We start from the raw sequence: 15,446 nt of genomic DNA, 5'->3' as shown, positions 1-15,446 counted from the left end.
CTATTTCTATCTTATCCTCTGTTAGCAAAATAATTGAGAAGCTATTTGTTAGTTGCTTGAATAATTATTTGAAAAAGTTTAATCTCTTGAATAACTCCCAATTTGGTTTTCGTTCAGGTAGCTCAACTGACTTGGTGGTAAGTAAGACTACATTAAGAATTCTATTGACAAAGGACTTATCGTTGGTTCTGTATTCTTAGATTTCTCGAAAGCTTTTGACAATTAATCACAACATGTTACTAAAAAAATTAGAAGCCTATGGTATAACAGGTCCAGCGTTAATCTTTTTGAGAAACTACTTGTGTAGTAGAAAACTAACAGTTTATTTATCGGGCAAGTTTTCAGACATTAAAACAATTAATTAGGGGATGCCACAGGGCTCCCATTTTGGGACCATTATTATTCATTCTCTATATAAATGACCTTTCGCGACATGCTTCACCTTCACAATGCATGTTATATGCTGATGACACAACTCAGATATACCTTTCACATCGTTAACTCATAAATTAAACAGTGCGCTAGCTAAAATTGTTACTTAGTGTCGCAGTAATCACTTGATTTTAAATCCAAACAAAACTAAATTCATGGTTTTTCACTCCCCTCAATGAAGACTACCATTTTCACCTCAGGTTTCCCTTGACTTGCACTTTATTTCTACTAACAACTGTGTATCATTTCTTGGTATCTACCTTGATCAACAACTAAAATTTCGCAAACATATGCACAAGTTAAGAAAAGAACTTTCTTTCAGTATACAAGCACTCATAAAAGCTAGATCTTGTCTGTCTACTCCTGCTCTCCTTTCACTTTTTATTATGCATTCATTCATAGTCATATTAGTTATGGGATTGCTGCTTATGGCAACACACATTAGTGTCTCTTAATATCCACTCAGCACATGCAAAACCAAGCTCTGCGCATTATTTCTAACCTTAGTCAAGATAATATTAATATCATATGCATGGAGAATAAATTGCTGATAACTACTAATTTATTCGCACTCAAATACTATGCTTTTCAGATTGATTAATAAAGATCTCACACATAATTTTATTTCCTTGGATTTCTTGAACAATATTAACCCTACTCGTTTTGTTCAGAAAAATAATTTATTGCTGCCTAAAGCTCTTACTAATTACGGTAAAATGACAGCATCATTCTGCACTATTAAGGGGGGACACGGGTCTTAGAGACCGAAAAATCGTGGAAAAATCACTTTTCTCTTCTCGGTTAGTTTTTGTGCCACTGGTACTCTGTGTGCTGAATGGCTATGAAGAAAAAGCCTGCGAGAAAGTAGTCCCCATGCGCAATTCCATTCGTCGACTGAGGCACGTGACTGTAATAACGCCATGCCATTGGCAGATTTTCACCGTCGTCTGCTCGGGCGTGCGAAACTCGGCACAAAACGATGTCAAATTCAGTTTGCTGCAAGCCATAAATTCGGCGAACAGAAGAAGGAGTTTTAAACTTTCGAAAGTGCACGGTAGCTTTGGAAGATGCCAGCAATAGTTTGCTACCAGTACGTGCTACTACATAAAAGTGTTCTTCCGAGCATGAAATAAGCCTACAAATGCACGCAAAATTGCCGTGCGACTGGGCCCTCGAGGCACTTTGCGTATATTCGCAGGCTTCTTTCATGGAAAAACACCTTTGGGTAGCACATATTGAGCAACAGAAAGCTGTATCGGGAGTTTTTCATGTCGCTCTACAATTTTCTCATTAACACTTTTCATCGAATTAAAATATTTGAGAAGATCATTAATTTATTAAGACTAATTACCTAACTAGACAGAATTAAAAGATAATTTGAGTATCTCCAAGCGACAGCAAAGAACATTACCTTGGTCCAGATACGTGGCATTTCCATAATTTAAAATTCTTACTAAAGTTAGCTGGGACACCCTGTATATACACTCTCAGCAGTTCATTTTGGGATAAAAAAAAAAATGAAGCTAACACTATTTCTATCATCACAGCACCACAATCACAAATGCAATGTTAAAACCTATGTGAGCTTTGCTCGCTTGCAAGCAGACTTACACATTCAAGGCAGGTTCTCACTGCAGGAACGCAGCATAGATATGCATTCACATCACCAAATAAAATTGGATGATACGGGCCGTAAATCGTCAAAATGCACACGGCATTGAAAATACACAAGAGTGTCACAAAAAGCACTGAGACTGCAGCAAAACACACATGTATATACACCGCCAAAACACGTGAACAGCCGCAGACAGTGCTTCGCCACCCCGTCCGCAGCGTGCTGACCGACCAAATTGTGACAGCAGCACCACGAGATGAGAGGATCGGTGGTGGGTTCACGCAGTCACAGAAGTTTGAAAACTGAACCTAGTCTAGTAACATTGGCGTAGTCCAGCTACCTGTTGGCTGCATCGGCTGCAGCAGCACGGCAGCTTGGTATTGCACGCACGTTCATTCGTCTGCGTCGATTTATTACTCCACTGAAAAGCTACACTACCTTCGTAATTAGAGTTCATGGTTTTCACTATGAGTGACAGCTTCGCAAGAGCAGTACGAGTCCTAAGGGTGACGTGTACGGTTCGATTTCAACGGCTGTGCTATACTGCAAAGCTACTCCAACCTCAATTGTGACCGGATGTCTCCACCAAATAACGCAGTCATAATCGATTATGTCGGAGGGGATAAAAGCTGGATAGCTAATGAGGGAGAAAGTGAAACAGAACTACCGGATAGCATAAAAAAGCTTTAAAATTATTGTTTATCCTGTCATCTGCAAATGGAGAGGTCCCTTACATCCCACATAAGCTATGCTTTTCCTTGAATAAAATCGTATTGCATGCTGGCCCAAGACAAAAATTTGAATTTGCCCTCCCTCAAATTTCACATTGCCCCAGCTCCAAATTTCAAGTTGGCATGACACCAAATTTTAAGTTCGCCCACTCCCAAATGAAAGTTGACCCAACCCTAAATTTTAAGGTGGCCCACCCCCAAATTTATGTTGGCCCATGTCCAAACTTCATGTTGGCCCACCCAACCCCCTTCCGCAAATTTCAAGTTGGCCCACTTCCAAATTTCAAGTTGGCCCACCCCTACTATTATAAGCTTCCCCATGCATTTTCTATGGAGCCCTATAATTTCTATGGGTATTCTGTGTGATCCATTTTACTGTATTTGTTTTTGCTTAAATCGTTCCTTATCCCTTATAAAGCTACCAATCATCTACATTTATATTATTATAACAAACGTCTTCGCAAATTATGCATTTTTGTGCAGATACAAGGCATTACACTTTTCAGACCTGCGGTACTCGCCAAAGAATGCTTACACGCTAAATGTGGTGCTTAGCTGACAACTTACACCTGCTTTTTCAACCTGGAGCAAAACACGTCGGCATATTACATGCTCGACACAAGCCAGGCTTCACACCTCCGCACAAACTTCTGCAGGAGGCAACAAATGCACAGCAACAAAACAACCACACGGAGACGCACCCACAGTGAAGGCGGCGCACAACCAGAAGCACTGCGGGTAGCACGACTTGATCGCAGTGCCAGTTGTTCTCGCGACCACCACGGGGCCCATGTTTCCAGCACAGCTTTGAAACTGAGTTGGTTCTAGTAACGTTGTTTGGGATAACCCTTCTGCATTTTGGAGACAAACAGGAAAGAACTTTCTAAGCAATAAATAAAAGACTGCCGTAAAACACAGGTCCACAGTTACGTACTCATCAACTGTTTCTTAAGCATGAAATACTAAGCGTAACCCAGATATATACTTGTAAACTACAGTTGAACCTCGCAATAACAAAGTCCGCGAGGAATTCGAAAAAAATTCACTTTTGCGAGGATTTCACTGTTGCAAAATGAGACAGCACAGATAGGTAATGCGTCGCAGAACGCAATTTTGCTGTCGAATTCCGTCGGCCTTCTTGGGCAAGCTCTGCTCGAGGATATAGAACCACACTGCCGACAGCACAAAGTGCGCCACATGCGTTGATCAGCAGTGGCAGCACTGCCGGGGAGCAGTATTCTCGGCCAGTGGCTTTCAGAGATGCGATCACTTTTGCAAGATTCTGCATAACTTGGTACCGGACGCTTCACGCATGCAGCGGAATTTCTACAGCACACGCTGTCACCCGCAGGCGCCTATGCGTCCAGTGCCGAGCGCGAAAATGATCGTATCTTAAATATTTAAAGGCAATTGATCAAGATTACGGCCCCTTTGTGCAAATCTACGTCTGTCGCCGAATCCGTGTGCGATGCCTGTCGGGTGGCACCAAAAACAGCATTGTTGAAGCAAGGGATGCGTATTCCTTCGCTCAGTCACGGCCTGATGCGTGGCACTCCATGCTAAGACCACCATTTCAAGTGCCATAAACAATTCCACGTCAATGGGGCGTGGATTTCCTTGCTTTCGCTGCATTTTGTTCACCGAGGCACACATTAAGCGTCGCATTAGATGTGCAAAAACCGTCGCAACATGTCGGTAACATACCTGCCAATCTGAAGATTTGGAAATTCGTAAAACTATCACGGCAGAAGGTGCACGGCAGCACTATTTTTTTTTTAGAGATTTACCTTTCGCGACAAGCTTACTCACGTTTTCACAACCACAAGTAAAATCCCTGTATTGGAGAGTGAAGAGCAAAAACTCCACTGGGGCACAATTTATTTTTGCAATGATATTGCTGTTGCCGACTTTGCCTGCTTCAGAAACTTCTCCATGTAGGTTCATTCAAAGCAAGTAACACTCTGGTGCCCCTTGACCAATAGCAGACTTTCAAGTGTTTTCTCACACACAGATGAGCAAAACTCCGTGCGAGTTTTGTTCACAGTGCTGAATATTCTCTCACATTCAGCATTGCTGTGGGAAATGAAGAGAATATCCAGCATAACCATTGAAATTCTGTGTAACCTGAGCGATCCGTCGACACTTCAAACGCTTCCTAAATCGGATCACTGCACGTTGCACCTTGGTTCATTCAATATTTCGGCTGGAATCCGATATGCTTCCAAGTTGGCAAAGTCGACTTCAAAGGCGTCAATTGCTTCTTCTTTTGATTCGCCACTCTGCTGGGGTAGGGTAGCCGGGAACGCCATAATAAAATGACGTACACTGTTTAATGAAGCAGTGTTCAGAGCTTGTACTTGAGCAACTTCAGCCATTTTGAGATTGAAGCATTCTAGCGGGAGTTTGTGGCGAATGTAATCCCATGCTACCATTAAGTACAGATGTACAGCAGAGAAGAATTGCTCTCTCTCAATGCAGCTCAGTGTCTCAACCACACAGTCGATTGTGCTGCCAATGGCTGTCTTCATCACCTTTCTGGTTCTCTGCAGCTTCATAGTCAACTTCCAGCAATGAATGACATGCCTTGACAACACCTGGGTGCACAAATCTAGACAGGAGATCCTCGAAAAGAGCAGTTCAAGAGGCCCCTCAGTAGATGAACCTGAGGAGCCTGTGCCTCAAGAAGGCAGTTTGCCTTCTCAAAAAGCGGCATAACATTTTGGAGAAAAAGACAGCATGGCCTGTTTAGCTCCGATGACAAAAAAATAAAACAGGCGCTCCTCATGGGTCACATGGCTGGCTTCCCAGAATCTTTGGTATTAAGTTTCAATTATTTCGCTTGGGGTTAAGGATGAGCTCCTTCCCTCTTTAGCGAGAGTTTATCACCGTCGGTGCTTTTTTTCCCCCAAGGCCTGCAGCAGTCCTGTGAAGATGTGTAGCAGACTTTGGGGTCAGTGCAGGATTCTTGGAGGTTTGTGAGGAAGTCTTTGGAATTTGGTATGACTCCAAAAACAAGCTCTGCTTGCTGCACTGCTTTGTTTCAGATAAAAAATAATGCTGAGTAGTGGTTACCACTGATCGAGCAGCCTCTTCAAACACTTTCCCAACGACAGCCAACGTGTCGGCGAATGCTTCAACATCTTTCTGACCTTGGTGTCATGCATTTTCTGGAACTCTAAGTCGATCTTTTCATTTCGAGCTTTTCTCTAGGTAAAAAAAAAATGTCAGCTAAAGCCTCATCAACCTTTACAGGAAGACATGAAGCTCCTTTTTGGGCAGCCAAGTTTATGAGATGGCACAGGCAACCAACCCCTATCAAACCTGGTTGAGCCTCTCTCAACACAGTAGAAACACTTTTTTTCTTGCCGATCATTACATTGGCATTGTGCAAACACATAACCAACAGGTTTCCAAGAGACAAATTCCAAGAGTTCATGTAGTCCAGAACCAGATTTGCAATCTTGTGACCCGTCGCTCCCCCTTGGATTGTCCCGAGGCAAAGAAGGCAGCTTTCGACTCTACTCGTTTCTTCAATGAAATATGTCGCAACAATAGGGTAAAGTTGTGTATCCCTATCGTTACTGCCGTCCACAGCAATCAAAAGTACTTGCTGTTTTAGGGCACCAAGCAAAGGAGTCTCCGCGTTTGCAGCCATTTCCCGAACAATTGACGTCGTTTTTGTTCGTCCGCAGGCGTAGAGTTTCGCTTCTTTGCAGTTGGGGAACATCTTCTGGAAAAGTGGTCCCGCATGATCGCTGAAACTCAGTGGGTTGTTGTGTTCAACTAAATACGCTGTGAAGAGGCATTCTGCACGAATCACACCAAGGTCGTTGTCGCTGCGTACAAAACTTGCTGGGCTTGGCTGGCTGTCGAGGACTCGCACGTATCCCTGATGCCTTTTCGAAGTGACGTGGACCTTGTTGTCAGACTTGCCGCCATGCGAGATGTTCTTATCACAGGCACACGTGGTGCAGAATCCGAACTTCTCCCTTTTCTTCGACGGCACGAAGCACGGAAATTCTGCCGTGCATGATTTCAAAAACACTTAGAAGTAGTGTCAGGGCTTCGAGCCCGCCATTGCACTGCGAAGCCGCTACAGGCCAGAGTCGCATTGCGTCCGACGCGGCAGCTAGTCACACAAAAGGCAAGGCCAAGACTGCAGCGACTGAAGCTGACTGAAGTCCAAACCCGCACGCTCGCACGAACAAAGGCAACAGCATGGCAACCGGTTTGCGGAGGCGCTAGAGGTGCTATCGGCACTATCGAGCTTTGGATACGGATTCGTGACCCCCCTAGTAGACGACAGAAGTCACTACAACCTTGCAGCTGCTGATGGTGATACCACACATACGTATTGCCCTATCATGGTGGCGCAAGGTACCAGGGTGTGGCTTTACTACATTTTAACTTTCTTTTTTTTGACAAATAAAATGTTTTCCTTAAAATTTCAAGCAAGAGTCATAAATTGTGAGACTGCTTGAAATTCGTACATTTTACGGAAAATTCGGAAGAGTTGGCAAGTATGCAGTAGCAACGTGCGTGGCCCTTCAAACAGGCAATCAACAACAAGGATGGTGGCCATGACGGGTTTCCAGAGTACACAATTGCTTCCGGCGCTTGGTTGTTTTTGTAAACAAGTGTAATGAGGTGGTATTTTACGCAATTTTAGTGCGAAGCAATCACATTTGAGCACATTTTGGAGTCTACTATCTTTGCACGAGGAAGCAATAAGCAGGGTTACATTCCGGTAAATTTTGTTGATACAGGATTGTAGTACAGCGACATTTCCTTGTCGATAGGTATGAAATGCATTGAACCCTATGGGGAACCAGCGCTGGAGTTTTCACGACGCCTGCAGCGCCGCCCTGGCGGTCAGAACGCGCACAATGCAGCTGCTCCCGTGGGCGAAAATTGCTACTGGTAGTGGCGTTGCGTGCCCCAAAAGTCAAAGGAAAACAAAAGGACGCCGACGATACCGTTGCGTATACAAGTGCCACAACTATGTCGGGATGAGAGAGGATGTATCCTGCGTCTTTCCATCTGAACCCTAAGAACAAGAACGGAGGCGGCGTTGGATCCAAGCAGTCAGGCGAGCGGAGTAAGTTCCCGTCTTGTCGCCCTGTCAAGCGGTGTCGGGTTGGTTTCTAAATCGAATTTCGCGTGTGTGCTTGGTTTATACGATAGTGAAGACGGTCAGCCGTGGCAGACAGTACCAAACAGCAGAATCTACAGTCGGTATTTCGTCGGAAACAAAATGAGTAATAGCATGCACCATCCGGCATATGTACACCAACCATTTTTCCTTCGCAATACCACTGCCAAGCCCCTTCCAACGCCAACGCACCAAGCGAACGATACGAAAGGTAAATATTATCCATTCATTGCCAATAATTATGTGGTAGGGAAGCTGCCTTGTAATACGAGTTGTGTGCGCATACTGCCGGCGCACGCGCAACTAAGCCGCCTATGTGTTTTTAATAATGTGCATGCGGATGAGGACTCTGCGCTAAGATGCACCCGGTAAATTTATGTAATTAGTGCTAAACGTAGCCAGCGTTGTTACAGATCCAGCAGCAGAGCACTCAAACCTTTGCTTGCACGAGTCAGCTGATGCGATAAAGCTTTCTTCTCCATTGACTGCTGTGACGAAGTAACATCAGAATTTTTTATGTCTAGCCAGAGAAGTATGGAATGTCTTCAGGCCAACTAATACTTCCGAAACCATAGCGCAGCACGACCAGAGCCATAGCTGCTAGCTTTGCGAGGCAGGCTGCCACGCAAGCGCAACCGTTAAACCACGTTAAACCGCAACCACGGCGCAACCGTTAAAGAAACACACGTGCTCGCCGCGACACACTGTGGAAAATATATAAAGCTTAAAAAGCTTCTTTCGTGATTTCTTCACTCGATGGCACTAGTTTCTTTACGAAAGCTGTCCACTTGAAGCGGCGCAAAAACGGAAACATACGAACTATAATACGGCCGCGCACGTGTGTCGTCTGGTCGAGAGGCTGAAATATGCCGCGTTTCGTCGCCAGGGCGGCGTGCAACACACTCTTTTCGACGCGCCGCCTATCCAGCGCTGGTTCCCCATAGGCAGTCGCAGGGAATACAAAAATATTTCGTTATTGCAGGGATTTCGTTATCGCAGGTTTGAAGTCTAATACAGCATATAAAAAAATCAATTATATAGAATTGCATCAATTAAACCTTCACCACAGTATTGCTTGAGGAGAAATTGCAAATTAGAACTAATTATGGCACACAGCATATAAACTACCAAATTCCCAATTTGTTCAATGGAATAGGGCAGAACATTAACTTTAATCAGTGCATCAATAAAAAGCATATTAGAAGATTAGTGTTAGAATATGGTACTGCGCAAAACTGAGATTTTCTTCTGTGTTTCCATATAAATTTTACTTGTATTCTTTTGTATGTGTTTTGAAAACTTTCAAGTGTATGCGTGAATGCATTATATGTGAAAATAAACTATGTCTCAAATAATTGTGTGAGTTATCTTGCGCCAGATTTATTGTTCTCAGTATTTTTATGTATTGCAGTCGAACCCACTTATAACGATTCCGGTTTTAACAATATATCTGTAACAACAATGACAAGCTGCTGCCCCGTCAACTTTTGCATGTTTTCAATCGTGAAATAATCCGCTTACTACAATGCCCTGATGCCTCATTATTGGTTATAACAATGAAGTCTGGCTGCTGCGTGTCAAAGCCAAAAGGTAGTGAAATGCGAAATCGGTGAAAAGAAAAAAAGAAAATGAGAAATTCGAGCCGCTACACAATGGGCTGCTGCTCCAACAGCTGCAGCGGGCTCATTTTCCATCCATCTCCGCGTGCCTCTCTCCCGCCGCCCTTCCACCCCTCTGAACACGAATGGGCTGGATCCACAGCTCTATGCCGCCTTACCCTTGGAAACATGAATGGGCCGTGCCAACTGCGCTGCTCGCTGGCGTAGTTGGCTTCTCATTCAGTGCAGTTACATGGCAGTTCTGCAAACAGCTTTATCGCTCGCGCTAGTCTTTGTTGGTTGCGTCGAAATTGTTCCCAGTCACATGGTTTCTTGCCGCCAAAATGGAAGATGGCTAATTTACCCGCTGATCATCAGGAATGCATGACGTTGCCGGTAAAAAGAAAGCGCACTGCTATAAATTTGTAAACTAAGTGCTTCTAACCAATTAGGCAATCATCGCGTACGTGTTTGCATCAGATAGCGATGGCAGCAATGATGCTGTAGTGCAGGCTGCCTCAACGTTGTCCTCACAGGAGGCCTGGCAGATGATGAAACAAAGCTCCAGGGCTTTGTTTTCGCGAAGAAGCTACCCCTGCACTACGTGGAGCACCTGCATGCCTTGGATAAGGATGTCGGCAAGCTTCGCGTGGAGCATGCAAGGCTGACGGACATAGGGTTTTCTCGTGCAAGCCAGTGAGAAGTTCATGGTGAGATGCTTGTGGTGATCTCGCTTCAGTGGTGCTTCTGGATTTCCCAAGCTGATAGGCTGCCGCGGCAACCTTCTCGCATTTTTTAAAAGGCCCCTTTTGGGGCCACCATAGCGATGCCTCGGCGGTGCTTACATATCGCTTGCCACTCGTGACCCCTCTTTGCAGTTGTTATAGTAGTGCCATTCTTTAAAACCGACAGCCATGGCTTGTTACACGCGATTGGAGTGCCTAGGAAGCAGTTAAACAAGGGAACACAATGAGGAGCCGGATGGAAGAAGGCGGTGAGGAGGGGCACTGGCGTCCCCGCCATTATAGTTTTCTCAAAACAGCTCTGCCATCCCCCTATTTTGACTTTTTCGTGCAACCCAGTTATAACAATGGAATTTTCGTGGCACCTGAATGTTGGTATAAGTGGGTTCGACTGTGCATTTACACTGTGTACGTGAATACTACTTTGTATCTCCAAATTTCCGCAAAACTAACCACCCTTTTATTTTGCACTGCTAGATTGCAGAAAATTGTATACTTTGTGTCTATATATACGCAATGGAATTGCATCAAATTTAATTTCTCGTATATGCACTTTCTCCGCTTGACATGCTGACTGGACCAAGAGCCCTTGTCAGGCTACATGCCTTTAGCTTTTGCTTCACTTTCTTTTGTGTTTGGAAAGAAAGAATAAACTTATTCAAACCTCAAACAATTCAACTGAATACCTCATTGGTATTTAGTACAACTAAACATCACTAATTCATTAGTTTCAGAGGGAAAAGAAAGCCCTTGATTCCATTCAACAGAAATCGTATCCATAAAAAAAATATTTTGCAGACTTTCATATACTAGAACTGAGCTGTAATCAGTGCTGGCAAACTAATTTGGTGTTCTCATTAATAAGAGTAGACCATACTGTATATACCAATTTCTATATATCTATATTACTGATCGGTTGCTACATTCTTGTTATGCATTGCTAGGAAATTCCCGAGCATGAGCCGCATTGTGTTGTCCCGCCCAATATCTGTATGCATTAAATTTCATAAAAAGTTTCCCGAGAGTCGATTTGAAATATATAATTCAATATTCGTGCCCCCCTATGTAAATATTAACAGTGAGGCAAAGGCACAACATCGGCACTTGTGCTGTGTCGCTTGCCGTGCTGTTTAGCCCTTTCAGGGTCAACGACGTAAATATACGGCGCCACGAACAAGTCCGACATGGACGATGCCGTATATTTATGGCGCCATCTGTATGTTTAAAAAGCGCGCCAGTGTCTTAACTTTTTCTTTTGTCATGTGCTGCCACTATGTGGGAACACAGGGAATTTTTTTCATGTGCCTCCCTCTCTTGGTTTTCATTGCATGGTTTGTTTTAGAGCTAGTTTGCTCCCGCACGTCTATATACTACCGCCCACGCATTGGCGAACGGGCGGGCGGCGGTTTGGGTTTTGTTCTGCGGGCGGCAGGCACGTACCGAGGATTTTCTTGGGGGGGCGGGGGGGGGGGGCAACCCAAGGTAACTTTTCAATGCGAAAGAGGGGGGGGGGGTACTTTTACTAGTACAAATGTGAATAACGCCCACCATTCGCGATAAAGATGCATAAACACACAAAAGAGAAATGAAATAAGGCATATTTTACAGGTACGCCTGTGCGATACACCTCTCCTTTACTTGGTAAACAAAGAAACACGTCAAATGGACTCATGCAGGAATGCGCAGGAAGAGCACTGCCAAGAACAAGTAAAGAAGCGAAAGTGTAAAATAAAGATTACTTTAGTAGAACAGAACTTAAAAAAAACAGCAGTTGGCAGCAAAGGCACACGGACCGCGCGGAGTTGTGTTACTCCGCCAGCCAATCACAGAAGCAAACAAAATCGTCGTCATGCAACCTTTTCAAAATGGCGTCATACTTGATACCTTCGGAGCATCTGCTGTTCTTGAAGAATCTTTTCATCTGCGGAAGCAGTGAGGTGTACAACAGACAGAGACAAAATGTATGGAGTCTGAGTATTTCGCTCTTCAAAAGTTTGCGGTGCAGTTCATTTCACTGCTGAACCCGTTTTACTCATAAAACTTCACGGCCAACTGAAGTGAAACTTCACAACAAATAGTTCAGCCAAGCAAGCATGTTACTTCAGTTAAATAAAGAATTAGACATTGACCATTCCACTATAAAAGGCAAGGGAAAAGGTATAAAATTACGCGCTAATAATTTTATTTTTGTTGTTAGCACCTTAATTGGGTAACAGAAAAAGTTTAAGGTACAAATTATTTGCAGCTTCACAGAGGAACAGTGGCTGGCAGTTATGAGGGCATGGGCGGGGCTTCATTGCAGACTTAAGTTGCATCAGACTATATTAGCGTTTTTTGATTTAGCTCTGGAAGAATTATACAGAAATATATATTTGTGGAACAATCATAGTTCTTTTGGATCCCTCGTTTACTGCTCTAACAAGTTAAGTGCCACAAGCAACTCGTATTGTTATTTGGGAAGTTACGTAACGATGCGTGGCCGCCAGTCGCGTACAACTGCATATGGCACAGGAAGCTGCGATTCTACACGTACTGCGCCCACCACCGGAAGGTTAGAAAAACACCTACATAAGCACAGCAGAAAAGTGGCTACGTTGGGCGGCTCGAATGATAACTGTAGAAGCGTCATTCAGAACACACGGAATTGTTCTTCACTTCCGGCGGCATTTTCTCTACTTCCTTGTTAAATAAAAAGATGTTGATCCATAAATATTTTCATAACACTTAAATTTGCTAATTTTCGCCTTTCCTTCCTGTTTGGCTGTTGCATTGGCTGTCTCCCTAGTAGATCACTTAATTTCTCAAATCCTTGCGACTCTTGTTTCCAGCTGGCAAGTTTGCACAAAAAGAGCTGTAAAATTATGGAAAAACCAGACGAGTTAACAGGTGACAGTCATATTGCCTATGAGTTTAAGGGTTATTGCAGGGTTTGATGATGGATGCTGTCTCGCATTATTTTATTTTCCACCTTATGTAACCCATATGACAGGTATATGGTTCCGAGGATTTGTCATCGTCGCGGCGAGCCATCACTCGAGGAAATAATGAAACAAAAAGAAAAGTTAAACGCAACTGGAATTTTCTCTGGCCGCAACTCGTTTCACGTGCATACAGACCAGCTGACCACGAGCTGAAACCCTTTCCTGGTACCTGGATCAGTCTAAACGAAGAAGGTTGAACTAACGAAGCAACAACAATGCGCATGACCATTGAATAGATGGTGGCAACTGAATGCATCTGGAGTTAATCGCACGGGCACCAAATAAATGAGGGAACTGGCCTTCACATCCCATGAGATGGCGATAACTACCGCCATCCAAAAGGAGGGAAAAAGGCAGCAAAATGTTGATCGCCGAATAGCTGTCAAGTCTCAACATTGATTTGGCGGCGCTTTAGGAATGTGTGCGGGAAGTGGTGGCGTGGGTGGGGGGTATTCGTCTTAGTTTCGGGGGGGTGGGTCCCCCCTTGGGTACCTGGCGGGCGGTTTCGGCTTCTTTCGCTTGCAAAACTAATGGCTATCTCATTACTAATCGCTCAAAGGGTGACTGCTTGTTTCTCGTTTGTTTAGTGCTCACAGGGGTGCGCATAGGAAGGATGCCACCGTGCATGCGTTTCAGTTTTTTTCTTTCTTTGAGAATCTCGATAACTAATTGCCTCTGGTTGGCGATAAGATGATGATTGGCGGAAGTTTGCCACACATTTTGCTTTTTGATGGGCACACAACCACACAGTTTTCTTGAGTGCACGCACCTGCGCAGTTTGATTATGCTATAGACATACATATTAGTGTATGAGCAGGAACATTTGAGACTTGCAAAATATTCTTGTGTGCGCATTTTCAAAGCCTTGAACTATGTGTATAACAGTGCATCACATTTTTTATTCTTATAAGTTTATTTCTTTTTTATTGTTGTTATTCATAAATGAAGAGTACATATATACCAATGCAAAATATTTTTTTCTCACCTTATGGTCAGCCAAGAAAAATTACAGTACATTTTTTTCGAAATAGGTCCCTAAAAAGAATCGGAATCTGCAATAAAAAAAAAATTGACCCTGAAAGGGTTAAGCATAAGCACAGGCACCAACTCGTCCCTTCCACTGATCAACCCCGCAGAAGATTGCTCACATCGGACGTGCCCTCAGCCGAGACGAAACTGTCAGTGTCGGCCAGAGAGGGGGGGTGGGTGAAGTCAGCCAGCTGCGGCTCATCCAGGGCCAGGGGAAGGACTCCTCCTCCCTCGGCGAACAGGCGCCAGTGGGCAGCACCGCGCAGCCGCTGGACTTCCACAAGCAGGAATTCCAGGCTGGTAGCCAGGCTCTCATTGCCCTGACACAAAGGAACATCACAGCCATGGAACTAGCGACAATCATATAACGCTGACAAATGTATATGGAGGCACAGTCTGTTCTTTACTTGAAGGCTTCCATCGCAACCACTTCTGAAGTCACTGAATGCAAATACCAAGGCATCACAATTACTAACAGCCTCAGTTTGAACGTGCCCCACACTGATCCCATCATCACTGCGTCAGCTTAGTTTTTTCAGGCAGAACCTAAAACAAGCACATGCAGAAACTAAGCTACTAGCTTACACATCCGATTATAAGACTAGGACTTGGGTACACATGCACCATCTTGGACCTCTACACTAAGCGTGACACAGAGGCACTCAAAGAATGCTACACAAGGGTGTTTCACTTCATATTTTCCAGGTATTTTAGAACTGACTCTGCAACAAATATAGTAAAGAAAACATGATATCCCAACATTACAACTGTGACAAAAAGTTCAAAGATATAAAATTTTTACTTAATTACGTATAACAAATTTTCCTTTTGACCTGAAGCCTATCTAACACCATCGAGATTACAACTAATAAGAAGTCGCCATGTTAAATTGTTAACCCCTTTCAGCACCAAAACTAATTATTTTAAATAGTAATCACATTTGCCTCACACCATCTCTGAACGGAACAGTTTACTTCCTACAACACTATGTCACACTGACTCTACTGTGCAAAGTAAACCTTACCTTGTTATTGTCAAAAGGCCTTTGAATCAAGCCACAGTGTTTATTTTTTATTTTATAGTGTGAAAATTCAGTGTTTGATTCAAGTTTTTATTGTATCTTTGTCTAGTTGTTTAACTTTGTATGACTATTGAATTTTCATTG

The 15,446-nt window shown here is 43.7% G+C and overlaps 2 protein-coding genes across 15 annotated transcripts in view; one reads left to right on the top strand and one right to left on the bottom strand.

Moving 5' to 3' along the window:
• Miga (mitoguardin) overlaps positions 1 to 15,446 on the bottom strand; it is a 240,811-nt gene that overhangs the window by 169,174 nt on the left and 56,191 nt on the right. For all 11 annotated transcript variants that reach the window (XR_012825102.1, XM_075677521.1, XM_075677526.1 and 8 more), the window contains one exon: positions 14,401 to 14,601. Coding sequence is in view for 10 of the 11 variants with exons in the window: in XM_075677521.1 (XP_075533636.1) it covers positions 14,401 to 14,601 (201 nt within the window). In the remaining variant the exon portion in view is untranslated. The remainder of the gene's footprint in view (positions 1 to 14,400; positions 14,602 to 15,446) is intronic.
• The window catches only part of LOC142566695 (uncharacterized), a 42,363-nt gene continuing 36,634 nt past the window's right edge, over positions 9,718 to 15,446 (top strand). For 2 of the 4 annotated variants that reach the window (XR_012825103.1, XR_012825104.1), the window contains exon 1: positions 9,718 to 10,238. Coding sequence is in view for 1 of the 4 variants with exons in the window: in XM_075677529.1 (XP_075533644.1) it covers positions 10,236 to 10,238 (3 nt within the window). In the remaining 3 variants the exon portion in view is untranslated. Of the gene's footprint in view, positions 10,239 to 11,879; positions 12,019 to 15,446 lie in introns of those variants that run through there. The other 2 variants (XR_012825105.1, XM_075677529.1) reach the window with 2 other exon arrangements.

Source organism: Dermacentor variabilis, unplaced genomic scaffold (genome assembly GCF_050947875.1).
Source record: "Dermacentor variabilis isolate Ectoservices unplaced genomic scaffold, ASM5094787v1 scaffold_13, whole genome shotgun sequence".
NCBI classification, from domain to species: domain Eukaryota; kingdom Metazoa; phylum Arthropoda; class Arachnida; order Ixodida; family Ixodidae; genus Dermacentor; species Dermacentor variabilis.
Note: the sequence above shows the minus strand (reverse complement) of the source record. Positions and strands in the feature narration are given on the sequence as shown.